This window comes from Silurus aristotelis, assembly GCF_946808225.1.
Source record: "Silurus aristotelis genome assembly, chromosome: 22".
NCBI lineage: Eukaryota > Metazoa > Chordata > Actinopteri > Siluriformes > Siluridae > Silurus > Silurus aristotelis.
The window spans coordinates 15,269,037-15,284,455 of record NC_139595.1 but is presented as its reverse complement, the minus strand read 5'-3'; the positions used below and the strand labels follow the sequence as shown (position 1 = coordinate 15,284,455).

Genomic DNA, 15,419 nt, shown 5'->3' with positions numbered 1-15,419 from the left:
TCTTAAATTACAGCACTGGCTAATGGATTTGGAAAGGTAAGCGCACGTACACACAATAGTGGTGTCCAGCTGGAGACTGCAGCGTCACCTAAAAGCCTGATCTCTTTATAGTTTAGATCCCCCCTCTGTTTTTTTTTTTTTTTTGTTCCCTTGTCTTACAATATTTGTGGTTGCATTTGTCCGTAAATGGTTTCTATTGAAATATTGGGATGGATTGGAATATATAATATAAAATATAAAATATGATAATAATGATAATTATAATATAAATATTAGGAAAAATTGGGATGATGAAACAGAGTGGTGGTATACAGAAACAAAACAAGCAGCATGGGTTTAAATAACTTTTACTGTTATGCATGATGAATTCTTCTTTATTCTTTATTATGGGATCATTGCACATTCTAATATATGGAACTGTGAATAATTTATTCATGTCATTATAATTGAAATCATGATACAAGTAGATTCCTGGCGAAGCTCTAATGAGGTTGAATTAGCATAAGAATATGTGGCATCTCCTTCATTATAAATGTTCCTACCATCACATATGAGACGCGGAGGCTTCCATGTCATTAAGCACACACACACACACACACACACACACACACACACACACGCACACACACACACACGCACACACACACACACGCACACACACGCACACACACACACTCTTAGGGAAGAAAGCAGGTAATAATCGTGTGTGTCTCTAATCAACGCAGTTTCCTTAATTAAACGGGAGAATATATTTACTGTATTTTGACCGGAAGTAACCAGTGATGATGGTTTATATTAGCGTGTAGCTTACCGAACATAAAGCAGTAAAAATAAGGATAAAATCTCCTGATTAAATGTGGAGAATTGGGTGCTTAAGGATTAAAATATCAATAACAAACGAGAAAAAACAATACAGCATCTGTGGGATCCAGTGGCAGAAAGAAACTTTGGTGGAGGCACCGAAAATACATCTTAAAGTCCTCCTCAGTGATGTGAAAACAGAGGCAAATTCTTGTCTATGATCACAAAGAGCCGTGAGACTGGACTTTGTGGTAACAGTTTGGAGAAGGATTAGTCTTTGTGCCCCTTTTGTTCATAAAGGGTATTTTATAATTAATTAATGGCATGAATGGGACATAAATTACACATTTCTGTCATACGCAGGGATTAATAATCAGAACCGCCACTCCCTAGGGTGGTGATGATTGGTAAAACCATCTCTGTTGTAAAAAAAAAATAAATTAATAAATAAAAAAAATTAAAAAAATCTGTTGTACATTAATATTAACATAAACAGAAAAAAACAATGATAATTAGAAAAAAAATGTGTTTTACGGTAAACACAGTTAGTGATATGCCATTTCTGCATCTGCTTCTCACCCGAACCTGTGTTTTTGCAGCTGGTTGCAGATGTTCATCATTGATGGATAACTATGCACAGTAAAATACAACATATTGTTGTTGTTGTTTTATATATATATATATATATATATATATATATATATATATATATATATATATATATATATATATATATATATATATATGTGTGTGTAGTAATATATGTAGTAATAGAATATAGTAATATATAGTAATATATATAGTAATATAACACAAACACACACACGTGTGTGTGTGTGTGTGTGTGTGTGTGTGTGTGTGTGTGTGTGTGTGTGTGTGTGTGTGTGTGTGTTTCTTTTCTTTTTTCTTTTTTTTTTGGGAGGAGGCATACCAGTAAACTTTTGTTACTGCTAATAATAAACAAAAAAGTGTTTAAAATCATTAATGTGCGCAGTTACAGTATCTGGTAATTTCCCAGCACAAGAAATTCTTGCTGTGATGTTTGGGACTGTTAATCTGTTCTTTAAAAAAATAAATAAGAACTAACATTAAATCTGAACAACTACAAACAGTTAAAAAGTATTCCATTAATAAATACATTAAACAATGTCATCGAAGGCGAGATGATGATTGATGATTTATTGCGCATATCTTGTATGTGAAACGGTTTTTACACACACACACACACACACACACACACACACACACACACACACACACACACACACACACACACACACACACACACACACACACATTACCCACACACGAATCGATTCTGACCATAATCAATAGGACCTCTTTATAATGATATCAGTCTGCCTTTTCACATAAACACTGCTCTCTGCGTTTAATGATCAGAAACGTGCTGCCAATAAAACATGAGGGGAAACCTCATTCCGGAATCTGATACGGTCCAAGAGCCGGTAAATATTTGATGCAAAACACATTACAGGATAAAAACAGTGCTAGGAATGGATAGAGAACAGTGTACAAAGGGGGAAATGGAGGAAGAGAGGGTGAGAAGAAGCGAGATAGGGAAGCAAAGAGCTTGTTGCCAGCGTAGTAATGCAATTATCTGTCTTTTGCCTCACAATTTTAATTAAAAGGCAATTGATAATAGACAATTAACAGGAGAGAGAGAGAGAGAGAGAGAGAGAGAGAGAGAGAGAGAGAGAGAGAGAGAGAGAGAGAGAGAGGGGGGGGGGGGATCGCACAGGTGTGCAGTAGAATATGTATGGCATGCTGTAATACTGACCCCTAGTGGAAATATGTCATAAGGACAGATTTTCTGAATTTATGATGATGATTAGATTTGATTAGATAAAAAAAATTGCAATCAAATTTATATAAATTATATATATATATATATATATATATATATATATATATATATATATATATATATATATATATATATATATATAGAGAGAGAGAGAGAGAGAGAGAGAGAGAGAGAGAGAGAGAGAGACAGACAGACAGACAGACAGACAGACAGACAGACAGACAGACAGACAGACAGACAGACAGACAGACAGACAGACAGATAGATAGATAGATAGATAGATAGATAGATAGATAGATAGATAGATAGATAGATAGATAGAAAGACTCTATGCATTTTTCTGTATTAGTTCACTCTTTTCTTTTCCACACTTTATTGTTGCCATTTCCTCCTAAAAGCAAAACAAAAGACGACACAGCTGTTTCTACAGAGTAATAAATGACAAGCGGGGCTGCGGAAAGTCGAGCTCACTTTACATATGTTTATGTCGAGTTGCCATAATTATCATATATTACCTCAAAGGAACTGGAGCTTGAATTGCCTCAGAGGAATAAAAGGAGATACAGAGCATGGAAAAATGCAGGGGGAAAAAGTGATATCAGATGTTATTGCAGCAATGATTCATATAAAATGACAGTGATATCCCTTTTTTACTAAGACTATTCCATCTGGTAACACAGCAAAGTGACAAGTGTTACTTGATTGCTGTTTGTGTAAGTGTGGGAGAGCTGGAGAATTTGGAGTTTGCATTATTTTCCTTATAGCAAACACACTTTCAAGTCGTTTATTTCTATAGCGCTTTTCACAAAAGAGTTTAACAGTGAAGGTGAATGGTGTGTGTTTATCCCTGATGAGCAGCCATGGTGACTGTGGCAAGGAAAAAACCCCTTAGATGTTATGAGGAAGAAACCTTGAGAGGAACCAGATTCGAAAGGGGAACCCATCCTCATTTGGGTGAAATTACTTCTGTAATCACTCAAAACTATGGTCTATTCCTCAGATCTTTACAGTGACAAATTAAAGGAAAAAAGGGTTTCATAAGGAAATCAGACTTTCGAAAAGGTATTTCTATACCATGCGTACGTTTTTTGTGTATAACTGCTCGGATGGCTAAAAGTAAATATAAAATATTTACTCAGATACAACAAAATAACTCCAAAAATAAAATTTTATCAGTTATCATTTGTTTTTCTCATGTGCCAATTATCAAATCAGCACCGAAATCCGCCATGATGCTCACATCCATCAATTAACCCTCTGGGGTCGAGAAACATGGCAGCGCGTTTTGTGCCAATTTTTTCTCATAACGCCAAAACTAACTTAAATTACTCTGTCATTTTTGATCGTACAGATAAGAGCATCATTCGAATCTGTAAAGGATCTACTTTTTTTACGCTCATAATAACAACAAAACGTTGTGCTTTTAAAGAAAACAGACAGGGGGCGCTCTCTCTATATCTGCTTTCACAGACATAAATAAAACAACCTGAATCTCAGTGAATACTTTCTGTACAGACATCATAAATATATGGATAGAAAGCTTGAAACGTCATAATTCTCTCATTATGTAATCTGTATGAAAGTTAGAAGAGATACAGTGTCTCTTGTGTCACCTCGATAACCGTCCGTGTGGAAACATAGCAAAGGTTTCGTTTGGTGTCCTGATGATTTATGACATTTAACATGACACTGTAATTACTTTAAAACATTGCGGAGTTTGGATTTAATAATAATACACATTCATTTGCATAAAGCACCAATATTTGTCCCTGTTCATGCTTATTAGAGTATTAAAAACTTGAAAACTATTCATTTAAGATAAATTTAGAACATTTCTACTTTAGTGAATGTGTGTACTTTTGCCCCCTCTGCCGTTAGGGAGGAAGAAATGCAGAGCATAAAATTGTTTGTCTTTTTTTATAACCACAATTAATTTTTAACATTTGTGAAGATCAACAGTCAAAAAAATGTTTAATACAATGCCGACTTGGTTAAATAGTATATAAAATTATATTTTATAACATTTTCCTATAATATCTTCTTCTTCTTCTTTTGGCTGCTCCCATTAGGGGTCGCCACAGCGGATCATCCGTCTCCATACCACCCTGTCCTCTATATCTGCCTCTTTTACACCAACTACCTGCATGTCTTCCCTCACCACATCCATGAACCTCCTCCTTGGCCTTCCTCTTTTCCTCCTACCTGGTGGCTCCATCTTCAGCATTTTTCTACCAATATAATTCATGTCCCTTCTCTGCACATGTCCAAACCATCTCAATCTCGCCTCCCTCACCTTGTCACCAAAACATCCTACATGTGCTGTCCCTCTAATAAACTCATTTCTAATCTTGTCCATCCTCGTCACTCCCAACAAAAACCTCAACATCTTCAGCTCTGCTACCTCCAGCTCCACCTTCTGTCTTTTACTCAGTGCCACTGTCTCTAATCCATACAACATCACAGGTCTCACCACAGTCCTATAAACTTTCCCTTTCATTCTTGCAGATACTCTTCTATCACAAATCACTCCTGTCACTCTTCTCCACCCACTCCACCCTGCCTGCACTCTTTTCTTTACTTCCCTAACACACTCTCCATTACTTTGCACTGTTGACCCCAGGTACCTGAACTCCTCCACCTTCTTCACCTCTTCCCCCTGCAACCGCACCCCTCCACTGCCCTCCCTCTCATTCACACACATGTACTCTGTCTTACTCCTACTGACTTTCATTCCTCTTCTCTCCAGCGCATATCTCCACCTCTCCAGGCTCTTCTCAACCTGCTCTCTACTCTCACCACAAATCACAATATCATCTGCAAACATCATAGTCCAGGGAGACTCCTGTCTGACCTCGTCCGTCAACCTGTCCATCACCACTGCAAACAGGAAAGGGCTCAAGGCCGATCCTTGATGCAGTCCAACCTTTACCCTGAACCAGTCTGTCGTACCTACTGCACACTTTACTGCCGTCACACTGTCCTCATACATGTCCTGCACCACCCTCACATACTTCTCTGACACACCTGACTTCCTCATACAATACCACAACTCCTCTCTCGGCACCCTGTCGTACGCTTTCTCTAAATCCACAAATACACAATGCAATTCCTTCTGTCCTTCTCTATACTTCTCCATCAACATCCTCAAAGCAAATAAGGCATCTGTGGTGCTCTTTCTCGGCATGAAACCATACTGTTGCTCACATATGGTCACCTCTTCTCTCAGCCTGGCTTCCACTACTCTTTTCCATAACTTCATGGTGTGACTGATCAACTTAATTCCCCTGTAGTTACTGCAGGTCTGCACATCTCCCTTATGCTTAAAGATCGGTACCAGCACACTCCTTCTCCATTCCTCAGGCATCCCCTCCCCTTCCAGAATCCTGTTAAACAATCTGGTTAAAAACTCCACTGCCATCTCTCCTAAACATCTCCACGCTTCTACCGGTATGTCATCTGGTCCAACTGACTTTCCATTCTTCATCCTCTTAATCGCTGCTCTCACTTCCTCCTTACTAATCCTATCTACATCCTGCTTCACCAACTCCACATCCTCCAACCTTCTCTCTCTCTGATTTTCCTCATTCATCAGCTGCTCAAAATACTCCCTCCATCTTCTCAACACACTCTCCTCACTAGTCAACACATTTCCCTCTCCATCCTTTATTGCTCTTACTTGCAGTACATCCTTCCCAGCTCGGTCCCTCTGCCTGGCCAATCGGTATAAATCCTTTTCTCCTTCCTTAGTGTCCAACCTCTTATACAGTTCCTCATATGCCTTTTCCTTGGCTTTCGCCACATCCCTTTTAACCTGCTGCCGCATCTCCTTGTACTCCTGCCTACTTTTCTCATCACTTTGTCGATCCCACTTCTGTTTTGCCAATCTCTTTCCCCTAATGCTCTCCTGCACTTCCTCATTCCACCACCACGTCTCCTTGTTTTGCTTTCTATTTCCAGATGTCACACCAAGTACTTTTCTAGCTGCCTCCCTCATCGCTCCTGCAGTAGTTGCCGAATCATCCAGCACCTCTTCACCACCACCAAGCCCCTGTCTGACCTCTTCCCTGAACCTCACACTACACTCTTCCTCCTTTAGTTTCCACCATCTTATTCTTCTTTCAATCCTTACTTTCCTCCTCTTCTTCTTCGCCTCCAAAACCATCCTACAGACCACCATCCGATGCTGTCTAGCTACACTGTCCCCCGCCAACACCTTACAGTCTCCAATCTCCTTCAGGTTGCATCTCCTACACAGAAGATAATCCACCTGTGTGCACCTTCCTCCACTCTTATACGTCACCCTATGATCCTCCTTCTTCTTAAAATACGTGTTCACCACTGCCATTTCCATCCTTTTAGCAAAATCTACCACCATCTGCCCTTCCACATTCCTCTCCTTAAAACCATACCTACCCATCACCTCCTCATCACCTCTGTTCCCTTCACCTACATGCCCATTAAAGTCTGCCCCAATCACCAATCGTTCTTTCCTAGGTACACCATCTACCACTTCATCTAATTCACTCCAGAATCTTTCTTTCTCCTCCATCTCACAGCCAACTTGTGGAGCATAGGCACTTATGACATTTATCATCATCCCTTCAACTTCCACCTTCACGATCATCACCCTATCAGAAACTCTCTTCACCTCCACTACACTCTTACTGTACGCTTCCTTCAGAATCACCCCTACACCATTTCTCTTCCCATCCACACCATGATAAAACAGTTTAAACCCACCTCCAATGTTCCTGGCCTTACTCCCTTTCCACTTGGTCTCCTGAACACACAGCATTTATACCTTTCTCCTCTCCATCATATCAGCTATCTCTCTCCCTTTACCCGTCATAGTACCAACATTTAAAGTACCAACCCGAACCTCTACTCTCCTACACAGCTCCTTTTCCTGCCGTCTCTGTAGACGCCTTCCTCCTCTCCTTCTCCTCCTTCGGCCAACAGTAGCCCAATTTCCACCGGTACCCTGTTGGCTAACGATACCTGTGGCGGTCGCTGTTAACCCGGGCCTCGACCGATCCGGTATGAAATTCTCATTTGTGATCCGCATATTTGATTTGGCACATGTTTTACGCTGGATGCCCTTCCTAACGCAACCCTCCCCATTTACCCGGGCTTGGGACCGGCACTAAGAGTACACTGGCTTGTTCCCCCCTAATGGCTGGGTTTACATTTTCCTATAATATAAAAATATGAAATAAAATAAACCAAAATAATGCAATACATTCGAGTTTTAATTAAATTGGCACACATTAAATTGATTTAATAAAATAAAATTAAAATGCAAGGGTAATACAGATGTGTATATAAATGTGTGTTTGTGTGTGTGTGTGTGTGTGTGTGTGTGTGTGTGTGTGTGTGTGTGTGTGTGTGTGTTTTACATTTGATATTTAATTTCCTAAAGATATGTTCTACCTAACTGTTCTACTTATTTCAGCATACTTCAGCAAATGTCTTCATTCGTTCCATCCTTTATTCTTTCACTCCCTCGATATGTGAAAATCTTGAAGCTGGGCAGAAAACACTAAACTGTCGTAAAAAGGTGGCAGGGATTTTGCACATGCGCATAACAAAATCAAAATAGGTTTAGCAACACACTACAAATTGTACAAAATACTATTTCTAATAAATATGTTCCACACAAAAAGGATTGCATTCGATACACATGTAAATTTAGTGTTTACTTTTTTCATTTTGTCATCACCATTTATGAATTATTATATGAATTATATATATATTAGACACAGGACAAACCTAATCCGACTGCTAGTTAAGAAATTATGAAGTGCTCTTAAATGTGCAGGTTCTCCAATAAAATGTGAAGAATTTCCTTGAATAAACTTGACAAATCAAAGCAGAATTGGTGCATACATTATTGAATCTCAGGCTATTTGCCTGTCACACTCACATCTTATTCTTCTGTAAAATTATTATAAAAAAACAAATCTACTTTTAGACCTGAACAGCAATGATTTGGATAAAGTATGATTTGGATGCTAATGCAGTGCAGGGATATGAGGTCAGGCTAGGTCCTTATTCCACCAGGCTAGGTCCTTATTTCACTTTGTATTGATTTTCTATCATCGAAATCCACCTTTGTGCCAAAACACATTCATTGTGGTGTTTTTTCTGGATGGCAAAAAAACACCACGATGAATGTGTTTTTGCACAAAGGTGGAGGTTACAAATCCAGTCATTTTGAAAGTATGACTGGGTTCTTGCAGAGATGATCTGTCCTGCTGGCACAATAGAAAAAAGAAAGCTTTTGAAATTCAAGCGTGGGCTTGTACACTTTGTGACTTCTTAGTGGTTACTTTTTCACCTTAATATAGAAAAAAAACTCTCATGAAGAACTCTAGTCTTAAAAATTTTTTTTACAAATATTTAAAAACAGCAAACAAAACATGGACAGGAAGTTTTTTGTGTGTTGATCATGTCCAAGAAATGTGATTGCATGTTGACATACACTATGGAAATTAACATTTGTAATTGCATTTGTCTGCAGTAAATGTCCATATATGAGAATAAGTGAGAAGGTGTGAGCATGTAAAGATTCTTGCAGTAGTTTGTAGCAAACTAATTAAACTAAATATTATACTAAATAAGTCTATAATTCAATTAAACCTAATGTGGACAAATTAGTTGGGACACCTGACTCCCAAGCTGTTACCACAAATTTGGCAGTACACAATTTTATAGGATGTCACTAGAACATTTTCCTTCACTTGAACTAGGAGACCCAAATCTGTTTCAACCTGCCAATGCCTCGTTGAACAAAGCCAGATCCAAGAAGATATGCTTTATATGGGTTGGAGTGGAAGCTCTCCTGCTATAGAGCTCTGACCTCAACCCTATTGAACACCTTTTGGGATTAATTGGAATGCTGACTGCACCCCAGGCCTCCTCACCTCACCTACACCAATACCTGCTTTTACTAACGCCCTTGTAGCTGATTGAGTACACATCTCCACTCTAAAATCTAGTAAAACATCTTCCTAGAAGAGTGGAGATTATTTTGGCAGCTAATCGATATTTAAATGTGGAATCAAATGTTCAAAAAGCACATACGAATCTTACAGTTAGGTGTCCACAACATTTTGTCCATATACCGCACTTGATCAGTGGATGTGAGGTTGGAATCCTCCCTGGATAAGACTCCAATCCATCACAGGGCTCTGTGCACATATAATCAATCAGACCTACTGTAGGGGAAACTTGTCTACAAACTACCTAGTGGAATGTTTTGGTGAGGTGAGTGCAAGCAGGAGATTCCTGCAAACCCATGGACAACATGTAAAATGTCCTTTCAGAGACTAACATCTACTAATAAAGCAGTGATGTACCACCAAATGTATCACCTCCAGTACCCACATTGTTGTCATTACTTCACCCACATGACCAGTAAGCTCTTGGTATTAACTGTCACTGTTACTGTACAAATTCCATGTAAATGACTTGCAGGAAGGATAGGAATGAGATGTGTATCGCTTTCTCTCTCATCATGTTTTCCTCCCTCACTAGGTCTCAGTCAGCAACTATTGGTCAGCAAGCTCAGCAGAAAGGGGATGCTCCAGAGGAGTATTTTCAAGAAGGTTACCCAATGTGTGTTGCGTGCGGTTTTGCGATTTCATTTCCCATCCAAAACGGAGAGGTTCTCCCTTGCACGCAAATGAAACCTAAGCGTTTACACAGCCATTACACAGATACCGTATACTATTCCATGCTTCACATCACTCAGACTGGTAAGCCTAGCCTAAAAAAACAACTCAGTACATACGGTAGATTCAGATTTAGACATACTGACACCGATCTCAATCAGCAATGAGAAAGAAATCACAAGAAATACAAACCCTGCTACTTCACTGGAACATTGACGTGTTAAGCCGATAATGTAGCAGGAAAAATAAGTGTAGGGAAAATTGCCATTTCATTTAAGAGATTGTTGTAAATCTAATTGTAGATTTAGCTGTAATCGGCTCTTTCTTGCAAAGATTGTATGTGTTATAAAACACGTTCACTTTGGGATTTAAAACTGGGTATGTGCCGCTCTGGGCTGCTTCATGCACAGCCAATAAGAGAATGGAAAAAAAAAAAAGCAGGGTAAGACTTACAGGGGTGCTGCCATCAGACAGGGTGGTCATGCTGATCGAAGTGCTCATCTTGTCTGAAGAAGAGAGGGACGGCGGGGACGGGCTCCTCTTTTCCATGATATGTTGTCTCTGCAGGAAGTCCCCCCAGGCGTGCTGGATGCTGTCAATCAAACACGTTTACGATTAGTGGGAAAACAGGACGAGGTACAAGAGGTACGTTAAAGCAAATGGGATTAAAGAGGACAGGGCAACATCAAACAATAAATCCTGGTATACACATTTTGCTTTGTGTTGTTATTCCCAGATGCGGTGCGTATAATGTGTGCCTGAATTCTTATTGTGTGGTGCCATTCTCAGACTGTGCAGCTCCCGAAGACTGAAACCGAGCTCCTCATTAGGGTCTATTTTGGATCCTAACAATTTGCATTCTGTTGAAGGCAGCATGTGAAAGCTATTCATTTTCTGCAAATCCATTTATTACAGCTGTTACTTTATTATCTAATGTCTTATATCTCATCGTCTTATGCTTTCGGTTCATATACTTGCATGCCGATGATTGATGATGGTTTGTTGATGATTGATGTGGTGTTGATTTCATCTGTATTTCCAGAACCCAAACGATGGAGGTATGAATTCATGACTACTTGAACACAATCATTTTCCTGCCAGTACAAAAGTTCTCAATGTTCTTGCTGGGTACAAATGAAACATACACCACACGAGCACAAATACACACAGGTTTTTTTTCCTTCCAAGGGAAATATAATTCACTTAATTGTTCATCGTTTTGTGAGGAAGCCTGGCTGGCAGGTGTTATCTTTAATTAAACTGCAGCCTAAGCCTTAGCCAGGGGGTGAATCCACTCATGATACACTGATGAGGGAATTTCATTCAAATTTGCTCAAGGACACAAGGAGTGTGTGTGTGTGTGTGTGTGTGTGTGTGTGTGTGTGTGTGTGTGTGTGTGTGTGTGTGTGTGTGTGAGGGGTTGAATGGACTGACAACTGCCTCTTTCTAAATGTCAAACAGCAGGCAGCATTTAGACAGAATTCATTTGCCTTGTCAAAAAGCCAATTTAATAGCATGGAAAAACGATGAACTCAGTGGGACCGAAGTCACCGACGATGCTGAATGGGTTCTGTGTCAGCTAAAGTTTTTTTTTTTTTTCCAGAGGATGCGTGTTTCATTCCCAGCTTAACGAAAAGCGACACGACTTGATGCTCGTGATGCAAGGTAGTGATGGGAAGATCGGATCGTTCTAGTTACTTAGTTCTTTGAATCTCGTTTTTTAAAATGAATGAATCCTTTTTTGAGGCATTTGATCAGAAATAATATGAAATGTTACCTTTTCAATAAGCAGATTTTCCAACACATCTAAATGCACGAACTTTGACTATTGTTCCAATTATGAAACATTGGACAGCGGACATAGGACAGTGCAGCTATGGACACGGAAAAGTGTCTGATATCATCTTAAATCTTCTGATTTGTCTCTTTATTTCTTTTGTCACGTGACTCCCATAATTACTGTAACAATAATGTCATGATTCGGACAAAAAAGAACTGAGCCATTGCATTGTGTAACGTAAATGTGAGTCACATGACAAAAGAAGGAACGATTCAGACCAGAGGACTCATAGGATGAACTGCTCAATTCTGTTTTCTGTGTAATGTTCTGCATAGCGTCTATGGGAGTCACATGACAAAAGAATGAACGACTCGTACCAGAGGACTCATGGGATAAAGTACTCAATTCCGTTCCTGGTACATAAGAGAGATTTTACGATGCTTTGCTCATGCATGTCCAGTAGAAAATGAATGCATTACTCTTTGAGATTACTCGTTCTTCTGAATCACATTGAAGATTCGTTTAGAAATGAACGAATCGTTCATGAACGACTCGTCACTGTTGCACTGAAAGTGTCACACTTTGACTTTAGCGTAGGTAAGCTAACGTTGTTATAGCAGTGAGGAAAAAGACAAGCTAAGCACCAGTTCGTGTGTGTGTGTGTGTGTGTGTGTGTGTGTGTGTGTGTGTGCGTGCAAGCGTGTGTAGAACTCACTTCTGCAGTGGATATCCTCCATCGGTGATGTTCTGCAGGGTCTTAAGCTTGTCCTGTGACACCCAGAAGAAAAAGAGAGAGCAAAAATATTATGATAATTTTTTATTCGAACAGAAACCGACCACAGGGAGAAAAGATCGGACTGTAAAATACACAATTTCCAGAGGTACTGGTTTTAATTGATGTAATAGTGTTCAAATGACACTATACAGAATAGACAAAAGTTTATGGACAACATTTTCTCTTATAATAGCCTCTACTCTTCTGGCAAGATGTTCTGCTAGATTTTGGAGTGTGCTTGTGGAGATTTGTGCTCATTCAGCCACAAGGATGTAAGTAATGTCAGGTACAGATGTAGGTTGAGGTGAGGAGGCCTGAGGTGCAGTCAGTCTTCCGATTCATCACAAAGATGTTCAGCAGGGTTGAGGTCAGAGCTCTATAGCAGGCTACTCAAGATCTTCCACTCTCATGAATACAAATCAAATTTTCATAGACGTGACTTTGTGGACAGGGGGGCATTGTCATGCTGGAATTGAAATTTAATTCAATTGTATTTGTATTGCACTTTTAACAATGGACATTGTCTCGAAGCAGCTTCACACAGTAAAAACAAAACTGTGACGAGTCAGTGGTGACTGTGGGAAGGAAACACAGCATCAAAAGAGAACCCATCCTCATCTGGTTGGCACCGAATGTCCATTCATTACAGTTCAGAGTGAAGGGTGAAGGGACATCCAAAGCCACCCAGCTGAGATCCAGTTTTTCTACCAAACATTACTCTATTAGCTGCAAGCGATAAACCGCAACCGACTCACACTGCTGATCTTATTCGGTATAATGCGCCGGCGCATGATTCCTGCTTCATTGCATATATCGCTGTCTGAGCTAATTAGGAAAAAGTGAGCTCCAAATTGAATTAAGTAATTCTTTATGACAGGCCATGCTCCTCCTCTTTCGCTCTTTCGCTTCTTCTCTATGAACAACTCCCTCTCAAACCCCACAGCCAGTTAAATAATTCTCTTTAATATCACTGAGGAAGATAATGTAATTACATGGAGCATTAGACTAAAGCATTCTTTGCTCATACTGCCTCGGGGGTCATAGTGTGTGTTTGTGTGTGTGTGTGTGTGTGTGTGTGTGTGTGTGTGTGTGTGTGTGTGTGTGTGTGTGAGCACATAGTGAGTGATTACCTTCTGTCAAGGGAAATGTATTTGCAGGAAAAAGAAAATAAATTCAAAGAAATCTTCAGCTTGTGTGATCATGCAATCTGTGTAGTAGTAGTCACCCCAACCACAGTATGTGTGTGTGTGTGTGTGTGTGTGTGTGTGTGTGTGTGTGTGTGTGTGTGTGTGTGTGTGTGTGTGTGTGTGTGTGTGACATAGGTATGGATCAGTAGATTTGACTTTCCACTTTGTCTTTGCATTCCAAAAGCCAATGTTATCTTCACTTTGCCAAAATCCGTTTACACACTGTTTCACACAAATGCTTTATTAAATGTGTAGTAACAAACACAAACACAGTCACACACACATATATACGCAAGATTTTACCTGTGTTTTCAGTGTGAAGAACAGATGGAGGTAAGAGAGTGAAAAAGAGAAGGGAGGGGTGTTTGTAAGCCTGTGAGAGATAGAGATAAAAAGAACTGAGAGAGGTTGAAAGGAGAGCAAAAATGATCTGATGAGCTGTAGAGAATGGAGATGAGAGATTGAACAGTATAAGAGAAGATTGAGAGTGCCTGTAAATGACCACATCCGGTATGTAGGAGATCTGTGCCTAGACATAAATCTGCCATCACTGCTTTCACTCAAGGTGCTCCTGTGCTCAGGGATCAGTCCTTGGCCTTGGGTCAATGTATATTATATACAGTGGTCCCCTGGAACTCCCGGGGGTTACAGTCTAAGATCCCCCACGAGTTTATGACGCAGCCCCTATGAGACCATAGTGAATTCTTCTAGACATTATGTTACTTTAATATTAATTTAACTATAAAATTATACATAATTTTTATGTCTTTGTTTGTAAAAAACATAGTTTAAAATGTTATCCCTAACGTTCCTTAACATTCGGTCCTGCTGCGAATCTGCAATTTGCTGTTCCAAATGAGAACCCGCAAATTTTCCGAGCTGCGAGTTTCGAACCGCAAATTATCGGGGGACCGTATGTATATATTTATGTTCTAAATGTACCTTATATTTATACATGTCAACTGGACTTTAATCCAGTGGTCCCCAACCTTTTTTTTGCGCCACGGACCGAAAAAATGTGGGAAAATATTTGTACGGACCGGCCTTTAAGGTGTGGTGGATAAATGCAACCAAATAAAATGATACGACCGGCATAAATCCACTGTGTTGTTTTTTGTTCTTTTTGCGAGCTTGGGGGTTTCAATTTAGCGGTAATTTGTTAAAGCAGCCCCTTTAAGAAGGTAGCGGATGTAGCTAACCGAAGCATCTTGACATGCATCAAGAGTCAATCATAGACAGATGTGGTGGAGAGAGCTGGAGCTGGTTTTGTGCACGGGGGCATTGTCATGCTGGAAAAGGTTTGGGTCTCATAGTGAAGGAAAAATGTCATGCTACCACATCCAAAGACTATCGTGTGCTTCCAGCTTTGTTGTAGCAG

The 15,419-nt window shown here is 39.7% G+C and overlaps 1 protein-coding gene across 1 annotated transcript in view; it reads right to left on the bottom strand.

Annotated features, from left to right (window-relative positions):
* Window positions 1–15,419, bottom strand: part of schip1 (schwannomin interacting protein 1) — a 365,243-nt gene that overhangs the window by 233,240 nt on the left and 116,584 nt on the right. Inside the window, exons 11-12 of the mRNA XM_083525662.1 lie at window positions 12,795–12,847; window positions 10,753–10,891 (exon numbers count right to left, since the gene is read on the bottom strand). Coding sequence (XP_083381788.1) covers window positions 10,753–10,891; window positions 12,795–12,847 — 192 coding nt within the window. The remainder of the gene's footprint in view (window positions 1–10,752; window positions 10,892–12,794; window positions 12,848–15,419) is intronic.